We start from the raw sequence: 24,554 nt of genomic DNA on the forward strand, positions 1-24,554 counted from the left end.
TCTTCTTACCCCCCCAGCCCCGGACAAGTTGGCATTTGCTGTGCCTGTGTCCTCCAGTTAGGCTGTGCCTGGGAGCTGTCCCCTCCCCCAGTGCTGAACGAGCTGCATGTGACAGACTCATCATTTGTTAGAGGAGCCCAGCGGAGAGCAGGATTAGAGGATTTACTCCGGAGTTAGAGAGCATGTGGCTTTGTCAGCGGCTGCCTCATCTGCACACTGTGTCGGCCTGTGTGTGACATTGTGTCAGGGGAACAATAGCCTCGTTCAGCTGCTCCCGGAGCCAAGAAGGGACCCCCAGCTGCTGCCCAATGAGGGTCTGCTCTCACCGACTCATGCACAAAAGGGAGAAAAGTTTTGGTAGGTAGAAGCAGAGCGATGTGTATTGTGCACGGCTGAAGCGTCAGCTCCATGGGTCACACTGCTCAGGGGCTCGTCGCTTCATTCCGTGCACGGGGAAGGCTGTATGGTGGCAAGCGGCTCTTTGTGCTCCTGTGAATTGTGTGTCTGTGTGTGTGTGTGTGTGTGTATTTTTGTATTTGAGCTGCGTCAAAATTGAAGTCAGTCTTGCAAATCTCTTGTTGGCCTTTGCCAAGCACCAGCACTTTGCTGCTATGGTAACTGTAATTAAACTGATAAGAGTGGAAAAATGTCAGTATCTGTGAGCCTTGCAGCTGCATTGGAGAAAGGGGAATCAAATTGGTTCCCAGCTTCATTGCTCAAAGAAAAAAGGGGATGGGTGGCTGGGGGAGGCAGAGCTGTGCGATCTGGGCACTTGGATTTGCATTGTTGTTCCATAGGAGAGTGCAGCCTGCAGGGAGTGAAGATTTTAGGCCAGCATGAGGGAAAGAGGGGGCTAAGCTTTTGTTTGATGCCCCCGAACACATGAATGGCCACCCCAGACAAATTCTTTCCCTTTGGGACCCAAAAAGCCTGCGTGCGCTCGCCTCTCGCTCCTCTGGCCAGGTAGGTGCCCCAGGGCAGCCAGTGTGTGGCAGGGACGAAAGACACTTTGTGTACCGCAATAGTTTGTTGTGTTAACTATCTGGCAGTGTGTGGATGAGTGACGCAGAACAAGAGGATAATGCGTGCAATCAAGCGTGCACGCCGCGCACAATACAATCTGGGCAATTAAATGAGATGCTTCTCCCAGCTTGTGAGCAGCGGCAAAGCCTCTTATTTACTTCTCGCTTTAATTATGATTTCTCTTCTTAAGCTGTCAAGTCAGTCTGAGCGGAAAGGTTAGCGGCAGCATTTTATTCTCCCCTTAGAATCTCACCGCTGATTTTCTAAAGAATTTCCCAGTATTCGCGTCCCATCTGTTTGCCAGCCCCTCTCAAGGGTCCCGTTCTGTAGGTCCGGACTTCATGGGTAGTTCATCATACCTACAGAGCCTTTGCACCTCTGGATCTGATAATGTACAATTGATTGATTTATAACATGTTGTGTGGTCACTGCACATGAGTAACATGCATGTCTTCTCCTTGCAGGTATACAAATGCTTTCAGTTCAGCCAGACACCAAACCGAAAGGTTGTGCTGGCTGCAACCGTAAGATCAAGGACCGCTACCTGCTTAAGGCCCTGGACAAGTATTGGCATGAAGACTGTCTGAAGTGCGCATGTTGCGACTGTCGTCTCGGGGAGGTCGGATCCACCTTATACACCAAGGCCAATCTGATCTTGTGTCGGAGGGATTACCTGAGGTGACAGCATGTTCCAAATTGTGTCTATATAATTACGACTGGACTCCAGTCAGTGTCCCTGACTTTGTACCCTCCATTTACATATCAGAGCTCTGTATATTCTGGTCTGTCTGTCCAGAACCTTGTCCTTCCAGACCCCCTGTCTTTCCATCCAGTACTCCTTCTTCTTTCATCTAGAACTACCTATCCTTCCATCCAGTTCCCTCTGTCCTTTCACCTGAATCTTTCTGTCTTTCCATTCAGCTCCCTCTGTCCTTCCACCCAGTTCCCTCTGTCCTTCATCCAGTTCCCTCTGTCCTTCATCTATTTTCCTCTGTCCTTCCATCAAGTTCCTTATGTTCTTCCATCCAGGGTCCTTCTGTCCTTCTATCCAGCTCCCTCTGTCCTTCATCTAGTTCCCTCTGTCCTTCATCCAGTTCCCTCTGTCCTTCATCCAGTTTCCTCTGTCCTTCCATCAAGTTCCTTATGTTCTTCCATCCGGGGTCCTTCTGTCCTTCTATCCAGGTCCTTCCATTCTTTGCACTTCTACATGGGTCCTTTCATCTTGGTTTCTCTGTCCTTCCATTGCTATCCCTCTGCCTTTCTATTCAGGTCCTCTCGCTTTCCATTTAGGTCCCTCCATATTTCTGTTCAGGTCCCTCTGTCCTTTTATCCAGGTTTTCCTGTCCCCTCATCTAAGTCCTTTTGTCCCTCCTTTCTGGTCAGTCCCTCAACCCAGGTCCCTATTTTCTTCTATCCAGGTTCCTCTATATCTTCTTCCAGGTCCTACTCTCCTTCCATTCTGGACCCCCTGTCCTTCTATCTTGGTCCCCTTGTCCTTAAATCAAAGACTCCCTGTGCTTCCATCCATGTGCCCTGTGTTTTCATCCATAACTCCTTGTCCTACTATCCAGAGGAACCTGTCCTTCCACCCACAGCCACCTGTCCTTCCACCCAGGTCCCTCTGCTCTTCCATCTGGGTAATTGTCTTTCCAGCTGTGTGCAGCCTGAGATATTTTTTACCAACCAGGTAAAGTGGCCAGTTGACGAAGCCACCAGGAATCGGAGGGCTCCAGCAGAGACCATATACTAACTAGCTTTTAACTGGCTTGTGGTTTTTCCCTGTCCATTGATTCAGGGTATGCAGGGTGACATCAGCTCACAGTAATCTTGTCAGAGGTAATTTTCTGCGACTTTTCACATGTCCAGGAACATGCCATCCATATTTTATACCCCACACATAATGCAACCAGGGAGCTGTTGGTCATTCACTGTCTTACCTTTTATAACAGTATATGGTGAGTAATATGGGAAGCTAAGGGATTCTGCAGCCAAGGACAAGATAAAAAGGTGAAGTTTTATGATTATTAATGTTGGGCTTCAATGCAGATAGAGTGCGGCGCCTCCCAGAGGAGAGTTGGTGAAGCTGCATTTATAAAGATGTATGGATAATGAGTCTATTAAGGCTTCTGTTCTGTGTGAAGTTCTCTGTCTATCTCTGATGTTGCAGCTTGTTTATGTTGTCACCACCCCACCATTTCCCTCTAGTTTCAGTACAGCAGCTGAGCTGACAATCATTTCCAGCAAGTGTTACTTATGTTCCTTGTACGCCAGACCTGCGCAGATCTCTGACAGTGTTGTTTTTTTATTTTCTGTAACTCTGTGCAGGCAGTGCCAGCAACTTTCAGCATTAAACTGAATTTATCTATTTCTTAGAGCGGTGTGTTAATATTAACAATGAATGAGCCTTTATAATTTATGGTCATCCTCTAGACGCTCTGCAATCTGTTTGTTCAGGTGGCAATTTGGACATCCTTTAGACGAGCGCTTCACCGGCCACTCACACAGAGAAAGATTCAGCTGCATTGAAATCAATGGCTTTATAAAAGTAAACCTTTGTACATTTACATAAAAGCATTTGTGAAGATTAATAAAAAACATACTCTGTAAATGTAAATTGGACAATTCGTGTCTTGGTATAAAAAGGAGGTTTCGACTTCCCCGTAGCCACCACTTTCTTACATTTCACAGCTTTACTGACATATAGAGACGTAATATAGTATGGTATAATAATGTCTAGTACTGTATAATATGTTCTAATAATGTGTAGTATTGCACAGTTTAGTTGTATGATGTATGGTGTTGTACTATTTGAAATGGTAATGAATAGATAGGTAAAATAATGTATACTATTTTAAAGTATGGTGTAGTATGGTATGGTATATTAATGGTGTTGTACTATATGGTATAATAATTATATATATAATATATTATTGTAGATTGTAGTGAGGTATGGTAATTTGTAGCATAGTGCAGCAAAGTACTGTATGGTGTTGTATAGCATTAGACAGTATAATATAGTAAAATAGTGTGCAGTATTGTATCTTGTATCGTATAGTAATATATGTTAATGTATATTATGGTATGGTATAGTAATATGTAGTATGGTACAGCATAGTAATATGTGGTATGTTGTAGTAATGTGCATTATTATACAGTAAGATATGGTAAGGTGTAGTATGGCATACTATGGCATAATAATGTAAGATTTTGTGTTGTGCAGTGCTGTATAATATGTTATGGAATAGCATATATAGTTTGATATAGTAATGTGATATACACCAGTATAGCACAATATGGTGTAGTACAGTAATGTATTTAATCATTTGATACTAGTATTGTAGAAATACAATGTAGTATATCACAGTAATGTATAGTACAATAAAGTATAGCATGTTATAGCATTCTACCTTATAGCACTGTATAGTACGTTGAAGCATAGTAATATATAACATATCCTAGTACTATACATACAGTAATATATAATAAATGACTGTATAGTAATATATAGTATAGTATGGTATAGTAACATATAATAAGGTATAACATAGTATAATAATAGTATAGTAATATATAATAAAGTATAGTGTAGTATAAACTATACTATAGTAATGCATGTCTAGTATAGATAGTATGGTATAATATAGTATAATATAGTTATTGTATAGCATAGTAATATAGCGTATGGTATCATAATATATAATAAGGTATAATATAATAAAATATAGTGTAATATGGAAATATATAATAAGGTATAATATATTATGTTATAATAAGGTATAGTAGAGTACTATATAATAGGGTATAGTATGGTAATACAGTATATACTAAAGTAAGATATGATATAGTGATACAAATTAAGGTATGGTATAGTAATATACAGGTATAATAAGGTTTAGTATGGTATGGTATAGTACTATATAATACGGTATAGTGTGATATGGTGTAGTATATGATTTACTATAATAATCATGTCTAGTGTAGATAGTATGGTGTAGTATAATAAAGTATGGTATGCTATAGCAATATGTAAAAAGGTATCATATTATATATAGTACAGCATAATATAATCTGGTATAGTAATATATAGTAAGGTATAGTATAGTCTACTAAATTATAAAAAGGCATTATTATGGCATGGTATAGAATAGCAATATATAATAAAGTGTAGTGTAGTAATATATCACATAGTGTGATGTTGTATAGTAATATATAATAAGGTAGAGTATGGTGTGGTAAAGTTTGGTATAGTAGTATATAGTGTCTAGTATAGTGTATATTTATTAGAGGTACATGTACATCTTACATTAATGATGTGTACAGTATACATATCCGTATTAATATTATTCAGGGGAGTTTACACATATGAGTAATATTATTCAGAGGTGTGTATACATACATATGCGTAGTAATAATATTCAAAGGTGCATGTACATATATACAGTATATGCTTAGTGATATTATTCAGGTGTGTGTATACTTATCTGCATATAGTGGTATGAGAATCTCTTATCTCATTTGTATTAGGTCATGTTCATAAAATGCTGACTGTTAACATTTCTGGTAAAGTTTAAGCCCCGGTTTAGGGTGAATTGATTGTAGAACTGAGTTGGGTTGTATAAGTGTGTCCTGTGCTACTCAGCTCTCTCGGGTCCTCCACTTACTGCATTATAATGTTCCAGCTACTAATAATAATGTGTGGGCTCAGCGGGCTCTTTTTTTTCTTCTGGTCAGCAGTGTCATCTGTGTCTGGCTGCTATTGCAACTCTTGTTGTGCCATTATTTGTTGTTAGTGACTATATTGGCTACAGTTTACTGGCTCAGGGCAGGAGCAGTATTTAAACTGTACAATCTGGTTTGGTGCAGGTAATGATTGTCAAGTTGGGATCAATGTAGAAAATGCTTGTACAGTGGGGATTGGTGCAGAAGATTGTATAATCTACATTGATCAGGATAGGTCAAAGAATGATTGAACAAATAGGATTAGTGCAGACTGCAGAGAACAATTGTTCTATTGATTGTTCCATGATTGGTGCAAAAAATGAATCTCCAATTAGTATAGGTGCAGAGAATGATTTTACAATCAGAATATGTGTAGATGATGATTGTACAATCAGAATTGGTGTAGATGATGATTGTACAATAGGATAGGTGCAGAGAATGATTGTACAGTCAGAATAGGTGTAGATGATGATTGTACAATAGGATACATGCAGAGAATGATTGTACAATCAGAATAGGTGTAGATGATGATTGTACAATAAGAAATGTGCAGAGAATGATTGTACAATAGGATAGGTGCAGAGAATGATTGTACAGTCAGAATAGGTGTAGATGATGATTGTACAATAGGATAGGTGCAGAGAATGATTGTACAATAGGATAGGTGCAGAGAATGATTGTACAATCAGAATAGGTGTAGATGATGATTGCACAATCAGAATAGGTGTAGATGATGATTGCACAATCAGAATAGGTGTAGATGATGATTGTACAATAGGAAAGGTGCAGAGAATGATTGCACAATAGGATAGGTGCAGAGAATGATTGTACAATCAGAATAGGTATAGATGATGATTGTACAATCAGGATAGGTGCAGAAATGATTGAACAAACATGACTGGTGCAGAGAGAGACTGTGCAATCAGAACCGGTGCAGAGAATGATATACGTGCCAGGATCGATGCAAAGAATGACCGCAGAACCAGGATACAGAGGATGATTGAACAATCACGGTCATTGCAGAGAATGATTGTACATTCAGGACTAGTGCAGAGAGTGATTTTACAATCAGGATAGGTGCAGATAACAATTGTACAGTCACCATGGCAGCCAGGATGGGATCGGCGTGGGATTTTTTAGTGCAGCACTGTGCCCATATGTGTGTCGGGTATCACAGCTCTGGGATGTTGTATCCCTTCTCAAGTATATTATGTGCAGGACCATCGCAGGGGTCCCTCTATATCGGTGAAGTTCTGCACCTTCATTGTGTTAGGTCTGCCAGAGATCAGATTTTATCGATTTTTGTGGTACATTAATGACAAACCCTCCAGATGTTTCCCACAATTATTTTCTTTCTCGGTGGCTAGGAGACGACATTTGGCAGATCTCCTAAAATGTGTGGAGGGTGCAGTACCTGCAAATGTGGATGTAACTGGCAGCGGAGTTGTTGCCCTTCACATGGTCGTGGGGGCGGCGGAAAAATGGCTTTCAGGAGCAAAGCACAAATTGTTTCACATCCAGATAAATCCCAACAGTTCCAGCGTAAAACCATCTTGTTCATGTGTGTTCGTGTGTGTCTTTACATGTTTAGATGTGTCTCTGCATGCTCATCTCTGCATGCTCATGTGTCCCTCCATCGTGTTCATGTGCGTTTCTGCTTGCTCATGTTTCTGCTTGTTCATATATGTCTCTGCTTGCTAATGCTTTCCTGTGTGTCTCTGCATGCTCATGTTTTCCTGTGTATCTCTGCTTGTTCATGTTTTCCTGTGTGCCTCTGCTTGTTCATGTTTTCATGTGTGTCTCTGCTTGTTCATGTGTCTCTGTATGCTCATATTTTTGCTCTGTGTGCTCATGTGTTTCTCTGTGTTTTCATGTGTGTCTCTGCTTGTTCATGTTTCATGTGTGTCTCTGCATGCTCATAATTTTGCTCTGTGTGCTCATGTGTTTCTCTGTGTTTTCATGTGTGTGAAACCATCAACTTAGTATCTGTTTAGCGCAAAATCTGACAAGCAGATTTGGGCCCACCTGTGTCGCCTAGTATCAGGGATAGTCTCTAAGAACGGACTGATGATAGCTGCACAGCAAGTGCTTCAACTGTAAAGGAGCTCTCAATGGCCCCACCGTGAATTGTTGCTCCTGTCAGAGATTTGGCGCTCAGATTACCATGGTCACCTCTATCCATTAACAATGCATACCCATGCATATGCAATATATACAGTTAGGATATCTGCTATACAATCCAACCCTCCAGTCCACAAACACCTTACACCCCACTGCCATATTAACGCACACTTCCTGCAGAACCTGAGGGAAGAGGGGTTAATGACCTACAGTGGAAGTATGCTGCATTACCTTCATGGCAAAACAGGCACAAGGCATATTGGCAGAGGAAAAAAGGTTGACGCGTTTCACACGTTTAGTATGTGCTTTGTCAAAACCGTCATTACCTTCTCATCCTAATTGCAGAAAAAAATAACATCACAAGTTGCATGACGTTGCCTGTTTACTCAACCCCAGCTTGGAGAGGTTCATCTTGTTTATGTACAGCTCTACATACCTCCAAACAAATTAATATATTTGTTTTTCCTCATCCACACCTTATTCTCCCCCTCTCTCACCTCTCTTTCTCTGAATCCTCTCTTAGACCACATGCACACTGGGCTTAAAAAATCCTTAAAAAACGCTTCTTCTACAGGTGTTTGGCATTTTGTTTAAGCCTGTAAAAGCACCTTCATCTTAGCCTATGTGTCCATGCACACATAGGCATTTACAAGTAGAAGAGGAGCATTTACAGGCTGAAACCCATCAACGCATTTAGGAGAGGAGCTTTTGAGCAGAAAAAACGTTTGACATTTGTGAACGCGTTTAAAGGCATCCCAACACGCTTAAATGCTAGATGTATTTACATAGTTACATACTTAGTCAGTTTGAAAAAAGACACAAGTCCATCCAGTTCAACTTGAACGTTCATTTATTCCAAAGACCAGAATAAATGAATATTCTGGCTAATGTATTGTATTAATGCTCAAACACTTGATACGTATAAACGTGCGCAATACACTGTGTTTCGACCGGTTCACACCAGATTCAGCCCAGAGCGTTTTTTTTTTCTGCATCAAAAACACATGAACAGTAGATTATACAGGTATGGGTTACAATGGCCTAGTTCACACCTGTGCAGTCAGTTCCAATGTGTTTCAGTGCAAAAAAAAAGTAAAACATGCTGCAGTTTTTCTGCACAGAACTGTACTGGAACAAAAATGTACTGGAATGCATCTAAACAGGGAAAAAACGCATTACAGTTAAAAAAAATAAGCCCTAGGAAAGTGTGTAAAAAAAGAGGGAAAAAACACATGAAACACGCAACAGAATGCATCAAAAACGCGCATTGCAGAAAAGCATCCGATCTACATTTCTTTGCTGTGAACCGGCCCTAAGTTTTGGTTCACCCTGATGCAGTGCGGGATTTGCAGCGATTCCTGTGCATTTCTCGCACCGCATCACAATCGCATTCTCTTTGTGCAAACCCCTGTAGGTGTCAATGTTAACAACACCCCAAAAACGGGCCACAAAACGCAGTGTGATTGGCTGAATCGGATCGCATGTGTGTGAACCCCCCCTGCGATCTGATTCCACTGCAGCAAAAAAAGGTGCATGCATCTTTTTCATGCAGGTGCAGTGCGATTTGAGCCATACAAAATGAATGGGCTCAAATCACACTCCCAAGAATCACATGTGGTGTGGTGCAATTCCTGTCCGAACCAAATGTGGTTTTCTGCACCGCATCAGTGTGAACCAGACACAATCGGTTTTTCTGGCGGTAAAAAGTCTGCCGGGAAAACCGAGAACCTGCTCGGTAGCTTTTTCCCCCTACGCACGGCCGGTTTTCCTGCCATGATGCCTCGTACACACGACTAGTTTTCCCGTCTGGAAAACTGCCATGACAGCTTTTGGCCGGGAAAACAGGCCGTGTGTATGCTCCATGGCAGTTTTCCCAACAGGAAAACCACCGGGAATCCCGGCAGGAAAAATGAGAACATGTTTTCTTTTATCCTGCCAGGATTCCCGGCGGTTTTTAAGCCGGCAGTTTTTCTATGGGGAAAGCCTGTGGTGGAACATACACATGGCCGGGTTTCCCGACCAAAGCTCTCATGGCAGTTTTCCTGCCAGGAAAACCGGCCGTGTGTAGGGGGAAAAACCTACCGAGCAGGTTCTCGGTTTTCCCCTTGGTTATCCCGGCAGACTTTTTACCGCATGGAAAACCGATCATGTGTACGGGGCATGAGAGCTTTGGTCGGGAAACCCGGCCCTGTGTATGCTCCACGCAGGCTTTCCCCATAGAAAAACTATGCTTAAAAACCACCGGGAATCCCGGCAGGAAAAAAGAAAACATGTTGTCATTTTTCCCGCTGGTATTCCCAGCGGTTTTCTGTCGGGAAAACTGCCATGGTGCATACACACCAGTTTTCCCGGCTAAAAGCTGTCATGGCAGTTTTCCTGACGGGAAAACTGGTCGTGTGTACGAGACATAAGAGATAATATAATGGGGATAGGAGATGAGTCCAAGACATTATCGGGGGTAAGGGATAATATTATGGTGATAGGGGGTGAGTCCAGGGACATTATGATGGGTAAGGGATAATATAAAGGGGATAGGAGGTGAGTCAAGTGAGTTTTTGAAATCCTTGATTTTCCCCTTTTTAGCATTTAGTTTTGTCATTATGTGTTTTTGTGTAAGGTTAGCTCCAGTTTTGGAAAATGTTGTAGACACTTTTGGATGGGGATGCAGTTTTAATTGGGTCTTGAGCCAAACTGATTCCTTATTTCCCAGAAAGAGTTTATCTGAAGAGCATCCTACAGTCGGGATTTTTAAAAAAAGAATTCAAGCTAAATAACCTATCAGCATGTCTTTGGGGTGTGGGAGGATCCCCAACAAACACACAGAGAACATGCAAACTCCATGCAAATAGTCCTGACTAGGATTCCAACTGGGTCCTATTGCTGCAAGGCAGAAGTGTTAACCACTAAGCCACTGTGCTGTCTAATCAAATTTTCATAAACTATTTGATCACACTACAGGTCTGTTATAATGTCAGGGCATAGTTCATTTGGAATATAAATAACATGTAACAATACAGCACAGAAGGAAGGACAAATGTGTACTTGTCTACCTTGCCAGTAAAAACCATTTTTAGACCCTGTGGGGTAGATCCACAAAGAAAGTACGCCGGCGTATCTATTGATACGCCGGCGTAATTTCAAAATTCCCGCGTCGTATCTTTGTTTTGAATCCTCAAAACAAGATACGACGGCATCTGGGTTAGATTCGACAGACGTACGCCTTTGGATCTTACATGCAATTTTTCGACGTCCGCTAGGTGGCGTTCCAGTCATAATCCGCGTCGAGTATGCAAATTAGCTATTTCCGACGATGTACGAGCGGCCGTCGCATTTTTTTACGTCGTTTCCGTTCGGCTTTTTCCAGCGTATAGTTAAAGCTGCTATCTGGTGGTGTACTCAATGTTAAGTATGGCCGTCGTTCCCGCCTATAATTTTGAACATTTTAAGTAGTTTGCGTAAGTCGTGAATGGGGCTGGATGCCATTTACGTTCACGTCGAAAACAATGACGTCCTTGCGACGTCATTTGGAGCAATGCACCCTGGGAGTTTTGACGGACGGGGACACGCTTCATTTAAATGAAACACGCCCCCTACCCGCCCAATTTGAATTCCGCGGCCTTACGCCGCGAGAGATGCACAACGCCGCCGTAAGTTACGGCGCAAATTCATTGAGGATTCAAACCAAGTCAAAGTAAGTTACAGCGGCGTAGCGTATCTGACATCTGCGCCGGGCGCAGCGTATGTATGTGGATCTGCCCCAGTGTGTTTTCACTCTGGACATATCTGTCAATGCGGCTGGTAGGTATAATGGGCCAGATTCACGTAGCCCGGGCGCAACTTAACTTTTCCGATTTAAGTTACACCGCCGCAATTTTTCCAAGTTAGTGCCCGATCCACAAAGCACTTACCTGGAAATTTGCGGCGGTGTATCCTAAATCCGGCCGGCGCAAGGCGGGCCAATTCAAATGGGGCGAGTCCCATTTAAATTAGGCGCGCTCCCGCGTCGGTCGTACTGCGCATGTTCCCGACGCAAATTTCCTGACGTGCTTTGCGCGAAGTTACGATGCGCCGAGGTTTTGTGAATCGCGACGGGTAAAAAAAAGTTGTGTCGGGAAAAAAAGAGTTGCGCCGGGAAAAATAAAAATTTAAAAAAAAAATTGACAGCGACGCGGGAAAGACGGGTACACTTTTACATGGTGTACTAACTTTACACTTTGTAAAAGGTACCCTATCTTTGCGACGGCAAACTAACACTTACGGCGACTTTACGAAGGGAAAAAGCTTTGTGGATCTCCGTAAGTGCTAATTTGCATACCCGACGCTGGTTTACGACGAGAAGTCCCCCCCATCGGCGGCCGCGGTACTGCATCCTAAGATCCGACAGTGTAAGTCCATTACACCTGTCGGATCTTAGGGCTAGCTATGCGCAACTGATTCTATGAATCAGCCGCATAGTTAGAAACAGAGATACGACGGCCTATCAGTAGATACGCCGTCGTATCTCTTTTGTGAATCTGGCCCAATATTCTTACCTAGTCTCTGAGACTGTGTGTATTTCAATCCTTGAAAGTCCTGAAAAAAGTTTATTGACCCCAAAGTCTCATACTGTCCAGTGCACAATTATAGAACCTTCTACAAAAGTCTGGTTGCAAAGGTAGAATATATTAGACTTCAAATAATCCAGCTTTGTTGCAGAATATGGGAAAGTTATTAATAATTTCTTTTCATGTTGGAACTGGTTCTGCTAGGTGCAAAGTCTTCATGTTTGGTCTCTACCCCTAGCAGAACAACAGCCAAGGCTGTTATACTTATTTTTAAGCTCCATAGTTCATAATTCTTCACGGTTATTAGTGTTTGGAGATTATTACCAAAATCCTAACTGTGCTAAAAATTCATTGGCCATTTTCTCCCCATCCTATTAGATAATCCAGGGGAGTGGTAGCTTCACTTTGATCTTATTGGAATAATTTGAGATTCACAATTAAATCTTCATCATATCTGGGGATATGATCTGTGTGCTGGGACTGTCAGACTCTGGCTCTCTGCTGGAGCACTGGACAATGGAGGAGCAGGCGGGGCTGGCTCAGGCTCTCAACAGATTGTTGAGAGGCTGAGCCAGATGCCCGTCCAGGCTTCTGGGTGGATCCCGGCCATGTGGTCGGGATCTTTTCAGAGCTCTATGGAGGCTGGTTCACACATCTTCGAATCGGCTCTAGTGTCCATTCAGGCTGAAATTGGACCTGAAATGGTGAATGGAGAAACATTGGACTCTTGCTGTGAGCTGCTGCGTTCTCCAGTGTGAACCCAGCCTTAAAGTGTGTGGTGTGTTTATTTGCTGCTTTTATTGTGTGTGTGAGTAGGGGTACTATTTGCCCATAAATCATTCTCACAGGGAGGATGCCGTATCTGGGAGCCCCTTAATTTTAATGAGGACTTCCAGAGTCTGATAAGCCCCCTCCACAGAACACAGCAAACAACAAAGGGGCTATTGTCCTCATCATCATTGGGCCTATTGCTACCCCCTGACAAAGTACCCTCCCCTGTTTAGAGGACCTGAGTATGGTTCAAGAGAAGGGGGCCCCATCCCCATTTTCTGCCCAGCCAGGCTGCAGGCTCAGATGCGTGTTTGTGTTGTTCCCTCTTAAAATCCATAAAAGACTGTCCCTCCACCATTTTATGGCATTCCTGATGTAGGGTGTACTACAGAAAAACTGACTTCTAACTTCTAAAATTAGAAGAGAAAAAAAAAATTGCTGGTAATTTACATTTTCCTTCCTTCTTTTTATTTTTATGAAAAACATGGCATGGGGACAATCCCCCCAAATGCCCCAAAATACATATCAGACCCTTAAGGGACTGGTATGTATTTTGGAAACAGAAGTACCCATGGCATTTATTTAGAAAGAAAAATCAAGCTGGCAGGGAAATGTTATTTACTGGTAATTTAAAATGTATTTTTTTCCTAAATGTCACATTTGAATATGTAAAAAGGGAAATTCCAAATAAATGACAAGTTGCAAAAGAGAGTATGACAAACCCCCTCAAAATTCTTCAAATATATTAACAGCATTAACAGTAAAAAGGTCATGTCTGAGCATGTAGGCCCTTCACAAGATAATTTCGAGTTGAATTTCGGTGACTAATGTATGAAATACTCAAATCAATAATGGGGATAGTATTGACATAAATCAACCACTCTGGTTTAAAAGTGATATGGTCCAGAAACTTTTAGATAGAATTAGGCCTCATACACACGATAGGTTAAATAGAGGACAACGGTCTGATGGACCGTTTTCATCGATCAAAACCGATCATGTGTGTGCCCCATAGGTTATTTAACCATTGGTTAAAAAAAAGCCAACTTGCTTTAAATTTAACCGATGGATTCCTAACCGATGTGCCTACCAACGATCGTTTTTTTCCCAACCATCGGTTAAAAATCCACGCATGCTCAGAATCAAGTTGACGCATGCTTGGAAGCATTGAACTTTTTTTCAGCATGTCGTTGTGTTTTACGTCACCGCGTTCTGACACAATCGGTTTTTTAACCGATGGTGTGTAGGCGCGACGGACCATAAGTCAGCTTCATCGGTTAACCGATGAAAACGCTCCATCGGTCCGTTCTCATCGGATGGACTGATCGTGTGTACGCGGCATAACGGTGAATATAGTACCTAGAGCAGATGACATCCACCCATGTGTCCTAAAAAAATTTGCTCTGTTATTTCAAAGTCATTGTTTCAAATTTTTAGGGACTCTTTAATTACTGGCATGGTACAGTAATGACAATGTGGTGCATTTAATTAAAAGGCAAACAAAGTATTTACCAAATAACTACAGACCAGTTAGTTTAAATTCTATGAATGGGAAGAGTCTCGAGAATTTAATAAAAGACCACATAAAAAAGTTTTTGCTAGAAAATAATATTTTGACAGCATGGATTCATGAAAGACAGATATCTAATTTCTTTTTATTAGCAAGTAAGCAAAATCTTAGACAAATGAATGGCTGTGGACTCTGTATACTTGAATTTTTCAAAAGCATTTGACACAGTTCCCCAGATACCGCTAATGTGTAAGGCAGGGGTTGACAAATTTGCTTGGAATCTAGGAGCCAGCTAAAAAAGTTAGGAGCCAGAAAACGCGCCCCATCCCGACGAGCTTGCGCGCAGAAGCGAACACATACGTGAGCAGCGCCCGCATATGTAAACTGTGTTCAAACCACACATGTGAGGTATCGCCGCGATTGGTAGAGCGAGAGCAATAATTCTAGCCCTAGACCCCCTCTGTAACTCAAAACATGCAACCTGTAGAATTTTTTAAACGTCGCCTATGGAGATTTTAAAGGGTAAAAGTTTGTCGCCATTCCACGAGCGGACGTAATTTTGAAGCGTGACATGTTGGGTATCAATTTACTCGGCGTAACATTATCTTTCATAATATAAATAAAAAATGGGGATAACTTTACTGTTGTCTTATTTTTTAATTAAAAAAAGTGTAATTTTTTCCCAAAAAAGTGCGCTTGTAAGACCGCTGCGCAAATACGGCGTGACAGAAAGTATTGCAACGATCGCCATTTTATTCTCTAGGGTGTTAGGATAAAAAATATATATAATGTTTGGGGGTTCTAATTAGAGGGAAGAAGATGGCAGTGAAAAATTACATTAGAATTGCTGTTTAACTTGTAATGCTGTAATTTTTTATTTTTTTTCCCCCTTCCAAGCCAAGTCGCCAGGACCCTATTTCTAGTCGCCATGGCGACCTGGCGCCCGGGATTTGTCGAGCCCTGGTGTAAGGTTTGGAAAATGTATAGAAAACTGGTTAAAAGACCATATTCAGAGAGTAGCGATTAATGAGTCAGACTCTGAATGGTCCAAGGTTATTAGTGTAGTACCCCAGAGACATAGCTTGAATCTTGTGGACCCCAATGCAAAAGTTGATCTGGGGCCTGCCCACTATCACCCACCACTTCCACTTGAGGAGACACACACCGATTAAGGAAACTCAGAGGGCCTTCTGATCCTCAGGTTTACATACAAGCCCTTCTACTTTTACCTGGTAGCTCAGGGTGGCATCTCCTTGCCACATATTGAAATATTTACCTGCTCTTTCCTCCACTTTCCACCCTGAAACATTCCCCACAGCAGCCAGCGGGAGAGGAGGGGAATCTGACAGAGCTGCTGGGGGAGGGGGCACACAGGGGGGGCTGGGCAACAGGGGGGGGGGCTGCAGCAGCTAAATGCTGGAGGGAGGCAGAGGAGGAAAAGCAGGCTTTCAGCTGCTGCAAGAGGGAAAGGGGATTGGTTCTTGTAAATGTGGCCCAGCTCCTGTCTAGGATCTGTAAAACCTAATCTGACAGGGAGGCTGCATGGGCCCCCTGGAGCATGGGCGGGGTCACCATTGCGAACCCTGAAGCTTTGCCCATAGTATACCCCAAGGTTCAGTTTTGGGGCCCTTTTTTTTATATGTTTCTAAATAATAAAGAGTTTGGGATTAAAAGTACCATTTCAGTCTTTGCAGATGTCACCAAGTTATGTGGTAGAATAGTGTTCATACAGAATGCGTTCAACTTACGAGCAGACCTTAATGCACTATTTAATTGAGCAAATATGTGGCAAACGAGGTTTAATGTTGATAAATGTAAATGTATGCACTTGGAAGCTAAAAACATGCATGCATCATACATACTAGGGGGAGTACCATGGTGAAGAAGCATCTGGCTGTTCTGGTAGATCATAGACCTAATAATAACATGCAGTGCCAAGCCACAGTTACTAAAGCTAGCAAATTTTGTTTTGTATTAAAAGAATCCTGCACAAATCATTAGTAAGGCCTCATCTGCAATATACAGTTAGTTTTGGGCACCAGTTTACAAAAAGGATATTGGTGAACTGGAAAAAGTGCAGAGAAGAACAAACAAACTGATAAGAGGCATTGAGGAATTTAGCTATGAGGAAAGATTAGAGGAACTGAATTTATTATCTCTTGAGTAGAGGCAATTAAGGGGGAATATGATCACAAAGAGTAAAAACATACGTGTTTTTTTTTTTGGAGGAAAAGAGATTTAACCTTCACATACCGAAAGCCTTCTTTACAGTAAGAGCTGTGGAGATTAGGAATAGGAACTAGTTCTGGCCAGCTCAGTGGCTTGTATTCTTTCCTAAGAGCCGGTTCACACTGGGGCGGCACGACTTCGGGGGCGACTCGGCAAGGCGACCTGAAGACGACTTCAGAGGCGACTTGCAAAATGACTTCTGTATAGAAGTCAATGCAAGTTTCCCCCAAAGTCATACAATAACCTTTTTCTAAGTCGGAGCGACTTGCGTCGGTCCTATTAGAATGGTTCTATTGAATAGAATGGGACGCGACTTGTAAGGCGGCTGAGTCGCCTGACGAGTCGCCTCAGTGTGAACCGGCTCTAAATGCACAAAATATAACTGGATACTAATATTTATAGATAATAATACTAGGGATGGTTGACCCAGGGAATATCTTGATGCCTCCTGGGGAATACGGAAGGATTTTTTCTCCCCACTGGAGCGAATTATATCAAACTTTCTTGGGGTTTCTTTTTTGCCTTTCCTTGGATCAAGTGTGGGTATAGTATTTTTTATATAATGCTTTGCTAGTTGTGTGGTTTTTTTTCCTGTTGGATGGACTAAATGGATTTTTGTCTTTTTTTTTCAACCACAATAACTATGTAACATTTGCTGTAATATATTGTATACATCGTATCAGTGCATTTCTTTAAAGGCATGTTTAAGACCTCATGCACACTGGACTTAAAATATGCTGCTTTTACAGGTATGGTGTTGTTTTTTTGTTTGTTTTTTCAGACTGTAAAAGCATCTCTTTATTACCATGTGTGTCCATGCACACATAGGGGCAGATCCTCGTACAGCGGCGCATTTATGCGCCGGGCGTAGCGTATCTAAGATACACTACGCCGCCGTAACTTACTTTTTTTTTTAAATCCTGAAAGAATCCACGCCGTAAGTTACAGCAGCGCTAGTGTATCTTTGCCGGCGTAATGGCGCCTAATTCAAATGGATGTAATGGGGCGTGTTTTATGTAAATACGCCGTGACCCGACGTAAACTAAGTTTTTTTTTACTGCGCATGCGCTGTCCGTGGGTGTATCCCAGTGCGCATGCTCGAAATTAACCCGGAACAAGCCAATGCTTCCGACGCAAATCCCTATTCGCGAACGACTTACGAGATATCAAGAAATACGCGGCGTAATGCTTTTGTGGATCTGCCCCATAGCCTTTTGCAGGCTTATTAAAAGAGGCTGAAACATCACATATATGTTTTTGGCGGCTAGAATAACTATTGCTAAATATTGGAAGCAGTCGATGGTTCCCCTTGATTATGTGAAGAATAAACTTAATTGGATCATGGTTAACGACAGACTCACCTGTATCCTTCGAAATTCTACTACGAAATTTGATATAACGTGATTGATGTCACAATGTAGAGTATAAGATTTCCTATCATCTGTGCCCAGTCTTGCCACACAGAGTTGATCCAGCGCTGAGCAATCCTCTTTTAATGTTCAGTGAAAATTAACAGAATTCCAGATAAAAACTTGCCAAATTATAAAGTCCGTTTCTCTGTTCTTGCTTTGTGTTACAGGTTATTTACATATCCTGGTAATATACAATGAACTTTGGATTGGTTTTTATATGGAATTCTGTTGATTTTCACTGAACATTAAAAGAGGATTGCTCAGCGCTGGATTAACTCTGTGTGGCATAACTGGGCACAGATGATAGGGAATTTTTTTGGGGGGGTTTTCATCCACTTTAAAGTGCTTCTGGCTGACCCTCTTCTCTTCTCTTTTTTTTCTTTTCTTTCCTTTTCTCTTTTCTTTTAAAATATTTAATGTTGAATTGGCTATTGTTGTCATTGTTGCTAACTATGGGATGCTTTGGTGGAATTTCTATTTCCACGTTTAATTGAGGCTGGTAGAAGTTTACGGAGGGGTTCCCTTTTCTCTCCCCTTCCCTACCCTTCCTTATCCTTCCCTATCCTTCCCTACCGTTCCTAATTCCCCCCCTCCTTTTTCTTCCCTTTGTTCTTCATCTCTTCCTCCCCTGTTCTTTATACTATACATCTTTCTTCATGTGAGAATCATTCTTAAGATTATGGGTTAATGTGGCTTCCTGGGACAACCACCAGTTGGACCCTAGGGAGTCAAGAATATAATTCATTAGCTTTACTCTTATTTTACTTTTTATTTCAAGTTTTTTTTTTACCATTCAATGAATACTTTAACATCTGAAGAGGGGAAAGATACGGTAAAAAGGGGACATTGTGTTTTTCCTTGATTATTCTTATGTCATATGGTTATGTTAACGGACTTTTCCGCTAACTGCATTTTGTGTTGAGTCTCTTTTTTATCTATAGGTTTTATATTTACGATTATTTGTATGAGTACTATAATCTGACAGAGCTCGATTGTTATTTTAGTCTTTGTCACTTGTGCCTTGTACAACATTGCTTATTTTCAATAAAAATATTGAAATATTAAAAGAGGCTGAAACAACCAAGCAAACATTAAAAGCACATTCAGGAGAGGAGCTGAAGAGCAAAAATAAAAATAAAAAGCTGATCACACCTAAACTGTAGATGCGTTCCAGGGAACATAAACGGTCAGACACTTGCGTGTCCCATGTTCGGTTTTAGGCACATTTTTAAGCAGTTTTTCTCCTGCGTTAAGTTCTGCTGTTCAGAGAAAAGAAAAAAACGTCCCATGTGCATGAAGCCTTGGGGCATCCCCAAAGCACATTAGTCCAATGAGAGGGCTAAAGAAATGTCCAAGAGCCAAAGCTTTGATTTATAAAATCAATAACAGAAAAAAACATAAAGGGGTTTGGTGGCTACCTAACAGGTTAACATATAAAAAGTAAATAAAAAAAAGTACAGTTATAAAGATTAATATGTAAGTAAAAAATAACAAATGTGCGATGGTGAGCATAGATACGAGTGACGCGTTTTTATGTAAGTCGGCTATATACTGGAATCTGGTATTATATGCAAATGGATATTAACCGTTGACTTATAATTATTATTTTTAACTTGCATATTTGTTTATATACTTGTGACTTTATCTTTAAAACCTTTATATTGTTTTGAAGGGGTCTGTTTGGCTCCCAAAATGCGCTGGATTTTTCTGCTATGAACCAGGTTTTCATTACAAACTTTGGACAATTGTTTAACACTCTCATTGGATTGTATGTGTATGGATTCTGAACTCTGGGTTCTTCCTCCGTTTTTAAGGGGTGTCCCTGTTTTGTGGTGTGCTGCTGAACCAGAGCTAGTGATCCATTGGAATTCTGTATACAGCAGTGGCGAAACTACCAGGGTCGCAGCAGTTGCTTGCGACTGGACCCTAGCGTCCCACCACGGTGGGACTGGGAGGGATCATTCTAGGCAATGATCAGGACATTATGTCCCACAAATAGCAGAACACTGTGGGGGTGGGGAAAATGGCAAGTGAGTGTTACTGTCGTTGATCCCATCCCAACCCACCACCATCCCTCTGTCCCTGATCCCATCCCACCCCCACCATCTCTCTGTCCGTGATCCCCCCACCATTCCTTTGTTCCTGACCCCATCCCCCCACTATCCCTCTGTCACTGATCCCCCCCACCATCAGTCTGTCCCTGATCCCCCCCCCCACCATCCCTCTGCCCCTGATCCCATCCTCCCACCATCCCTCTGTCCCTGATTACCCCCCACCATCCCTCTGTCCCCAATCCCATCCTATCCCTCTGTCCCTGACCCCCCCCCCACAATTGCTCTGTCCCTGACCCCCCCTACCATCCCTCTGTCCCTGATCCCCCCCACCATCCCTCTGTCCTTGATCCCCCCCCACCATCCCTCTGTCCCTGATCCATCCCTCTGTCCCTGATCCTATCTCACTGTCCCTGATCCCATTCCTCTGTCCCTGATTCCACCCTCCCACTATCCCTTTGTCCCTTATCCCATTCCCCCCCACCACTGCCACTGATCCCATCTCCGCACCACCGCCACTGATCCCACCACCACTACTGTCACTGATCCCAATGGGGCACTCTGGAGGCATTAAGGGGGCACTCTGGAGGTATTGTTTTAGTACCTCTAGGGTGCCCCCTTATATCTTCCAGAGTGCTCCCTTAAATCCTCCAAAATGCCCCTAGTAATAGTAAGGTCAGTGGCAGAACTACCAGGGTCTCAAAGGTCGCACTTGCGACTGGGTTCTGCCGTTCCACCACCATACAGTGACCTTAAGATGGCAGGAGGTGGCCCCCGGCAGAACATGAGAAAGGGCTCCGGGATGGGGTCAGAGGGGCCCTTCATGGTTTCTTGCCCCGGGGCCCTGGAGGTTGTAGTTACGCCTTTGGTATACAGTGTCCCTTAGCTACTTGGATTTAAAGACATTAGCATTTTTACTGTTTCACTTTAAGCGTTATTAAAACTGGTATTTTTTAAAAAAAAATTGCATTAGTACATATTCCATAGGGCAGTGCACCGCTCCGATGCCATTTTTCAGCCAATCTCTTCCCTATTAGCCTTGAAAATTGACAGAAATCATTTTAATAATTCAGCAGTTTGGTAATTCTCTTGTGTTTGGAACCCAGGTAAGTTCAGCTTATCCCTACCTGTTAATGCTAGTGAGTGCATTTGTGTGTGATCTGTGATACCCGTATGACTGTACTGACTGGAGGTGTCAGACGCAAGGTTTCTCACAAGTCTGTATACGTTGTGAGTGGTGGCAGCTTAGATATTCATGTGTGCATGCTGTTTTGAGTGGTTTCTTGCATCCGAATTCCAGAATTGAAGATTTTTCTGATAAATTGCCAGCGTGATGGTCAATTTCTGAGGGCAAGTGATGGACAGCGATACGTTGCACATCCTCCTGCCTTCCTTTGTGCTTGTACCCTCTGTACTGCAGTCCATCACACAAAGATGTAGCTGAATGGGTCAGCTTCTGAACTTGTGAAAGAACAGATCACCCAGCACTGACAAATGAATGATGATGCTAGGACCATAGCATGCAGGACTGCAGAGATCAGACAAGGTAGTTCTGGTGGAAAGTTGTAGATACGTGTGATGGAGCTACAGTAACAATATATGGATGTGATCTCATGGGTGTATCATTGGAAGGATAAATAAAGGGATTGGTGTATGCAACACCCATATCTGTGATGGAATAATCCATCACACTGCTGTCTATATGGCCATTGAGTTTTAACATAGAAGAGTGACAGCAGAAAAAAAGTGGTCCATCAAGTCAAGTTTAGGACCCTAGACTTCAACAGCATGTTTTTCCAAACTTGATTATTGTTTCTTTGTATATACTGTACATGACAGTAGTTTGCAGATCAGATGATACGTAGTCCTTCTCTGTGCCTGTTTTACCATTGAGGTCTCTGTTGATGACTAGGCCCAGGGACTAGAAAGGAGAGACCTCTGTAGAACCTCATAGCTGTGTGGACTAAAGTAGGGTGATGTATGCAGGTAAATGAAAGACAGAGAGGTACAGGTGGAACCAATTGCATCTATATAGATATGGCCTTTTTCCTAATGTGCTCCTGGAGCTTTTTCAAACTAATATCCCTACTTAACAGCCACCATTTTAATGTTTTTATGCTTCTATCAGTGGCGGCTGGTGCTCCAAATTTTTTGGGGGGCGCAAACAAACGAAAAAAACTACAACAATTGCAGCCTTACTGTGCCCATCAAATGCAGCTACTGTGCCCATCAATTGCAACCACTGTGCCCATCAAAGGCAGCCACTGTGCCCATCAAATGCAGCCATTGTGCCCATCAAATGCAGCTACTGTGCCATCAATTGTCACTACTGTGCCATGCCATCAAATGCAGCCACTGTGCCATGCCATCAAACGCAGCCACTGTGCCATCATTTATCGCCACTGTGCCCATCAATTGTCACCACTGTGCCATGCCATCAAACGCAGCCACTGTGCCATAAATTGTCACCACTGTGCCATCAATTGTCACCACTGTGCCCATCAATTGTCACCACTGTGCCATGCCAAACCCAGCCACTGTGCCATGCCATCAAACGTAGTCACTGTGCCATCAAACGCAGCCACTGTGCCATGCCATCAAACGCAGCCACTGTGCCATCAATTGTCACCACTGTGCCCATCAATTGTCACAACTGTGCCCATCAATTGTCGCCACTGTGCCCATCAATTTTCGCCACTGTGCCCAGCAATTGTCACCACTGTGCCCATCAATTTTCCCCACTGTGTCCAGCAATTGTCACCACTGTGCCCATTAATTTACGCCATCATGCTTTGTAAAATGCCCCCCTGCCTGGCACTTAACTTTTTGGGGTCGGCCACCCTCCTTCCACGGTCCCTCGATGTCTTCTCCCTTCCTCGATGACGCTTCAGCCAATCATGTTACCGGTAACCAGAACCGGTGAACCTGATTGGCTGAGACGCCTGTCATTCTTATCCAAGGAACGCACCCCCCGTGTGTCCCTGGATAAGTGTTTGGAAGCCTATTACAGCCTTAGGGCTGTAATCGGAAAGCCTATCAGAGCCGCTGGCTCTGATAGGCACTTCCACAGCCAACCAGCTGCTGTCATTCAGATGGCCGGCACTCGCCAGGGGGCCGGCCACCCGAATAGTCGGCGGCACCAGCAGATACATAGATTCATGCAATGCATGAATCTATGTATTGTATCTATGCCCCCTATGTGCGGGAGCTAGAGGGGGCGGCGCTCCGGCGCCCTCTATGGATGTACCGCCACTGGCTTCTATTATTTACTTTGAATCCAATGCGTAAAGAATTCAGGCCTTGGATGTTCCATCTGCTGATTATCAGCTTATTCTGACCTTGCAACTCTGGGCTTAGTGACTCAGTTACTAGTAGAATTACATACTTATATGTTTTTTCTGCAATTGTGTTTTGTATGTTACCCTGATTTCCTTTCACAGTCCAAATACTACCGTAGTAAGTGGCTGTGGTGGGATGACAGATTGTGATGTGACTGGCTCAGTGTTCTTTGTACAGCATTGCAGATGTTCGAGCTGTATAAATATATAATAATAATAAAACGTATGTGACTGTGGTTGGGATATTGGAGTATAAGCTTTTCTGGTGTAGAGACTGTTGTGAATGGCTGAGTATTCTCTTTTCTAACACTCCTGGGAGCACAATGCTTTGCGCTTGCAGTTCACCTTTTTTTGAAGCCTATTAAAGCCTATGGCTCTAACCAGGTGCTTCAATAATAGGGGGTGGCAGGGGCGACATGGATAGATTCATGCTATGTATAATTCTATCCATTCTACATAGAGCAGGCATGTCCAAAGTCCGGCCCGGGGGCCAATTGCGGCCCGCGTTCTGGTTTAATGCGGCCCCACTTGTAATTTGGACATGTATCTCTTTTGTAGTCCCCAACGAATCCCTGAGCATCGCGCATTCAGAGGCTGCATTCATGTCAATGGTGAGGCTGCATTCATGTCAATGGTGAGGCTGCATTCATGGCAATGGTGAGGCTGCATTCATGGGCACTCATTAGGCTGCATTGATGGGCACTGACCTGACTTATTTTGCTTCACAGTTCTTGATTTAAAATTTGTGTGTTATATGCATGTGCATGTTATACACCAATAAATACGGTATATCCAAATAACATGCCTGAGCTCATCCTTAGACTCTTAACCACACA

At 42.7% G+C, this 24,554-nt stretch overlaps 1 protein-coding gene across 8 annotated transcripts in view; it reads left to right on the plus strand.

Moving 5' to 3' along the window:
- The window catches only part of LMO3 (LIM domain only 3), a 71,210-nt gene that overhangs the window by 9,765 nt on the left and 36,891 nt on the right, over window positions 1-24,554 (plus strand). For 4 of the 8 annotated variants that reach the window (XM_040345489.1, XM_040345491.1, XM_040345495.1 and 1 more), the window contains exon 2: window positions 1,488-1,701. In XM_040345489.1, coding sequence (XP_040201423.1) covers window positions 1,496-1,701 — 206 coding nt within the window. In that variant the 5' untranslated portion in view covers window positions 1,488-1,495. Of the gene's footprint in view, window positions 1-34; window positions 358-765; window positions 964-1,098; window positions 1,239-1,487; window positions 1,702-3,477; window positions 3,638-24,554 lie in introns of those variants that run through there. The other 4 variants (XM_040345496.1, XM_040345490.1, XM_040345494.1 and 1 more) reach the window with 4 other exon arrangements.

This window comes from Rana temporaria, chromosome 3 (genome assembly GCF_905171775.1).
Source record: "Rana temporaria chromosome 3, aRanTem1.1, whole genome shotgun sequence".
NCBI classification, from domain to species: domain Eukaryota; kingdom Metazoa; phylum Chordata; class Amphibia; order Anura; family Ranidae; genus Rana; species Rana temporaria.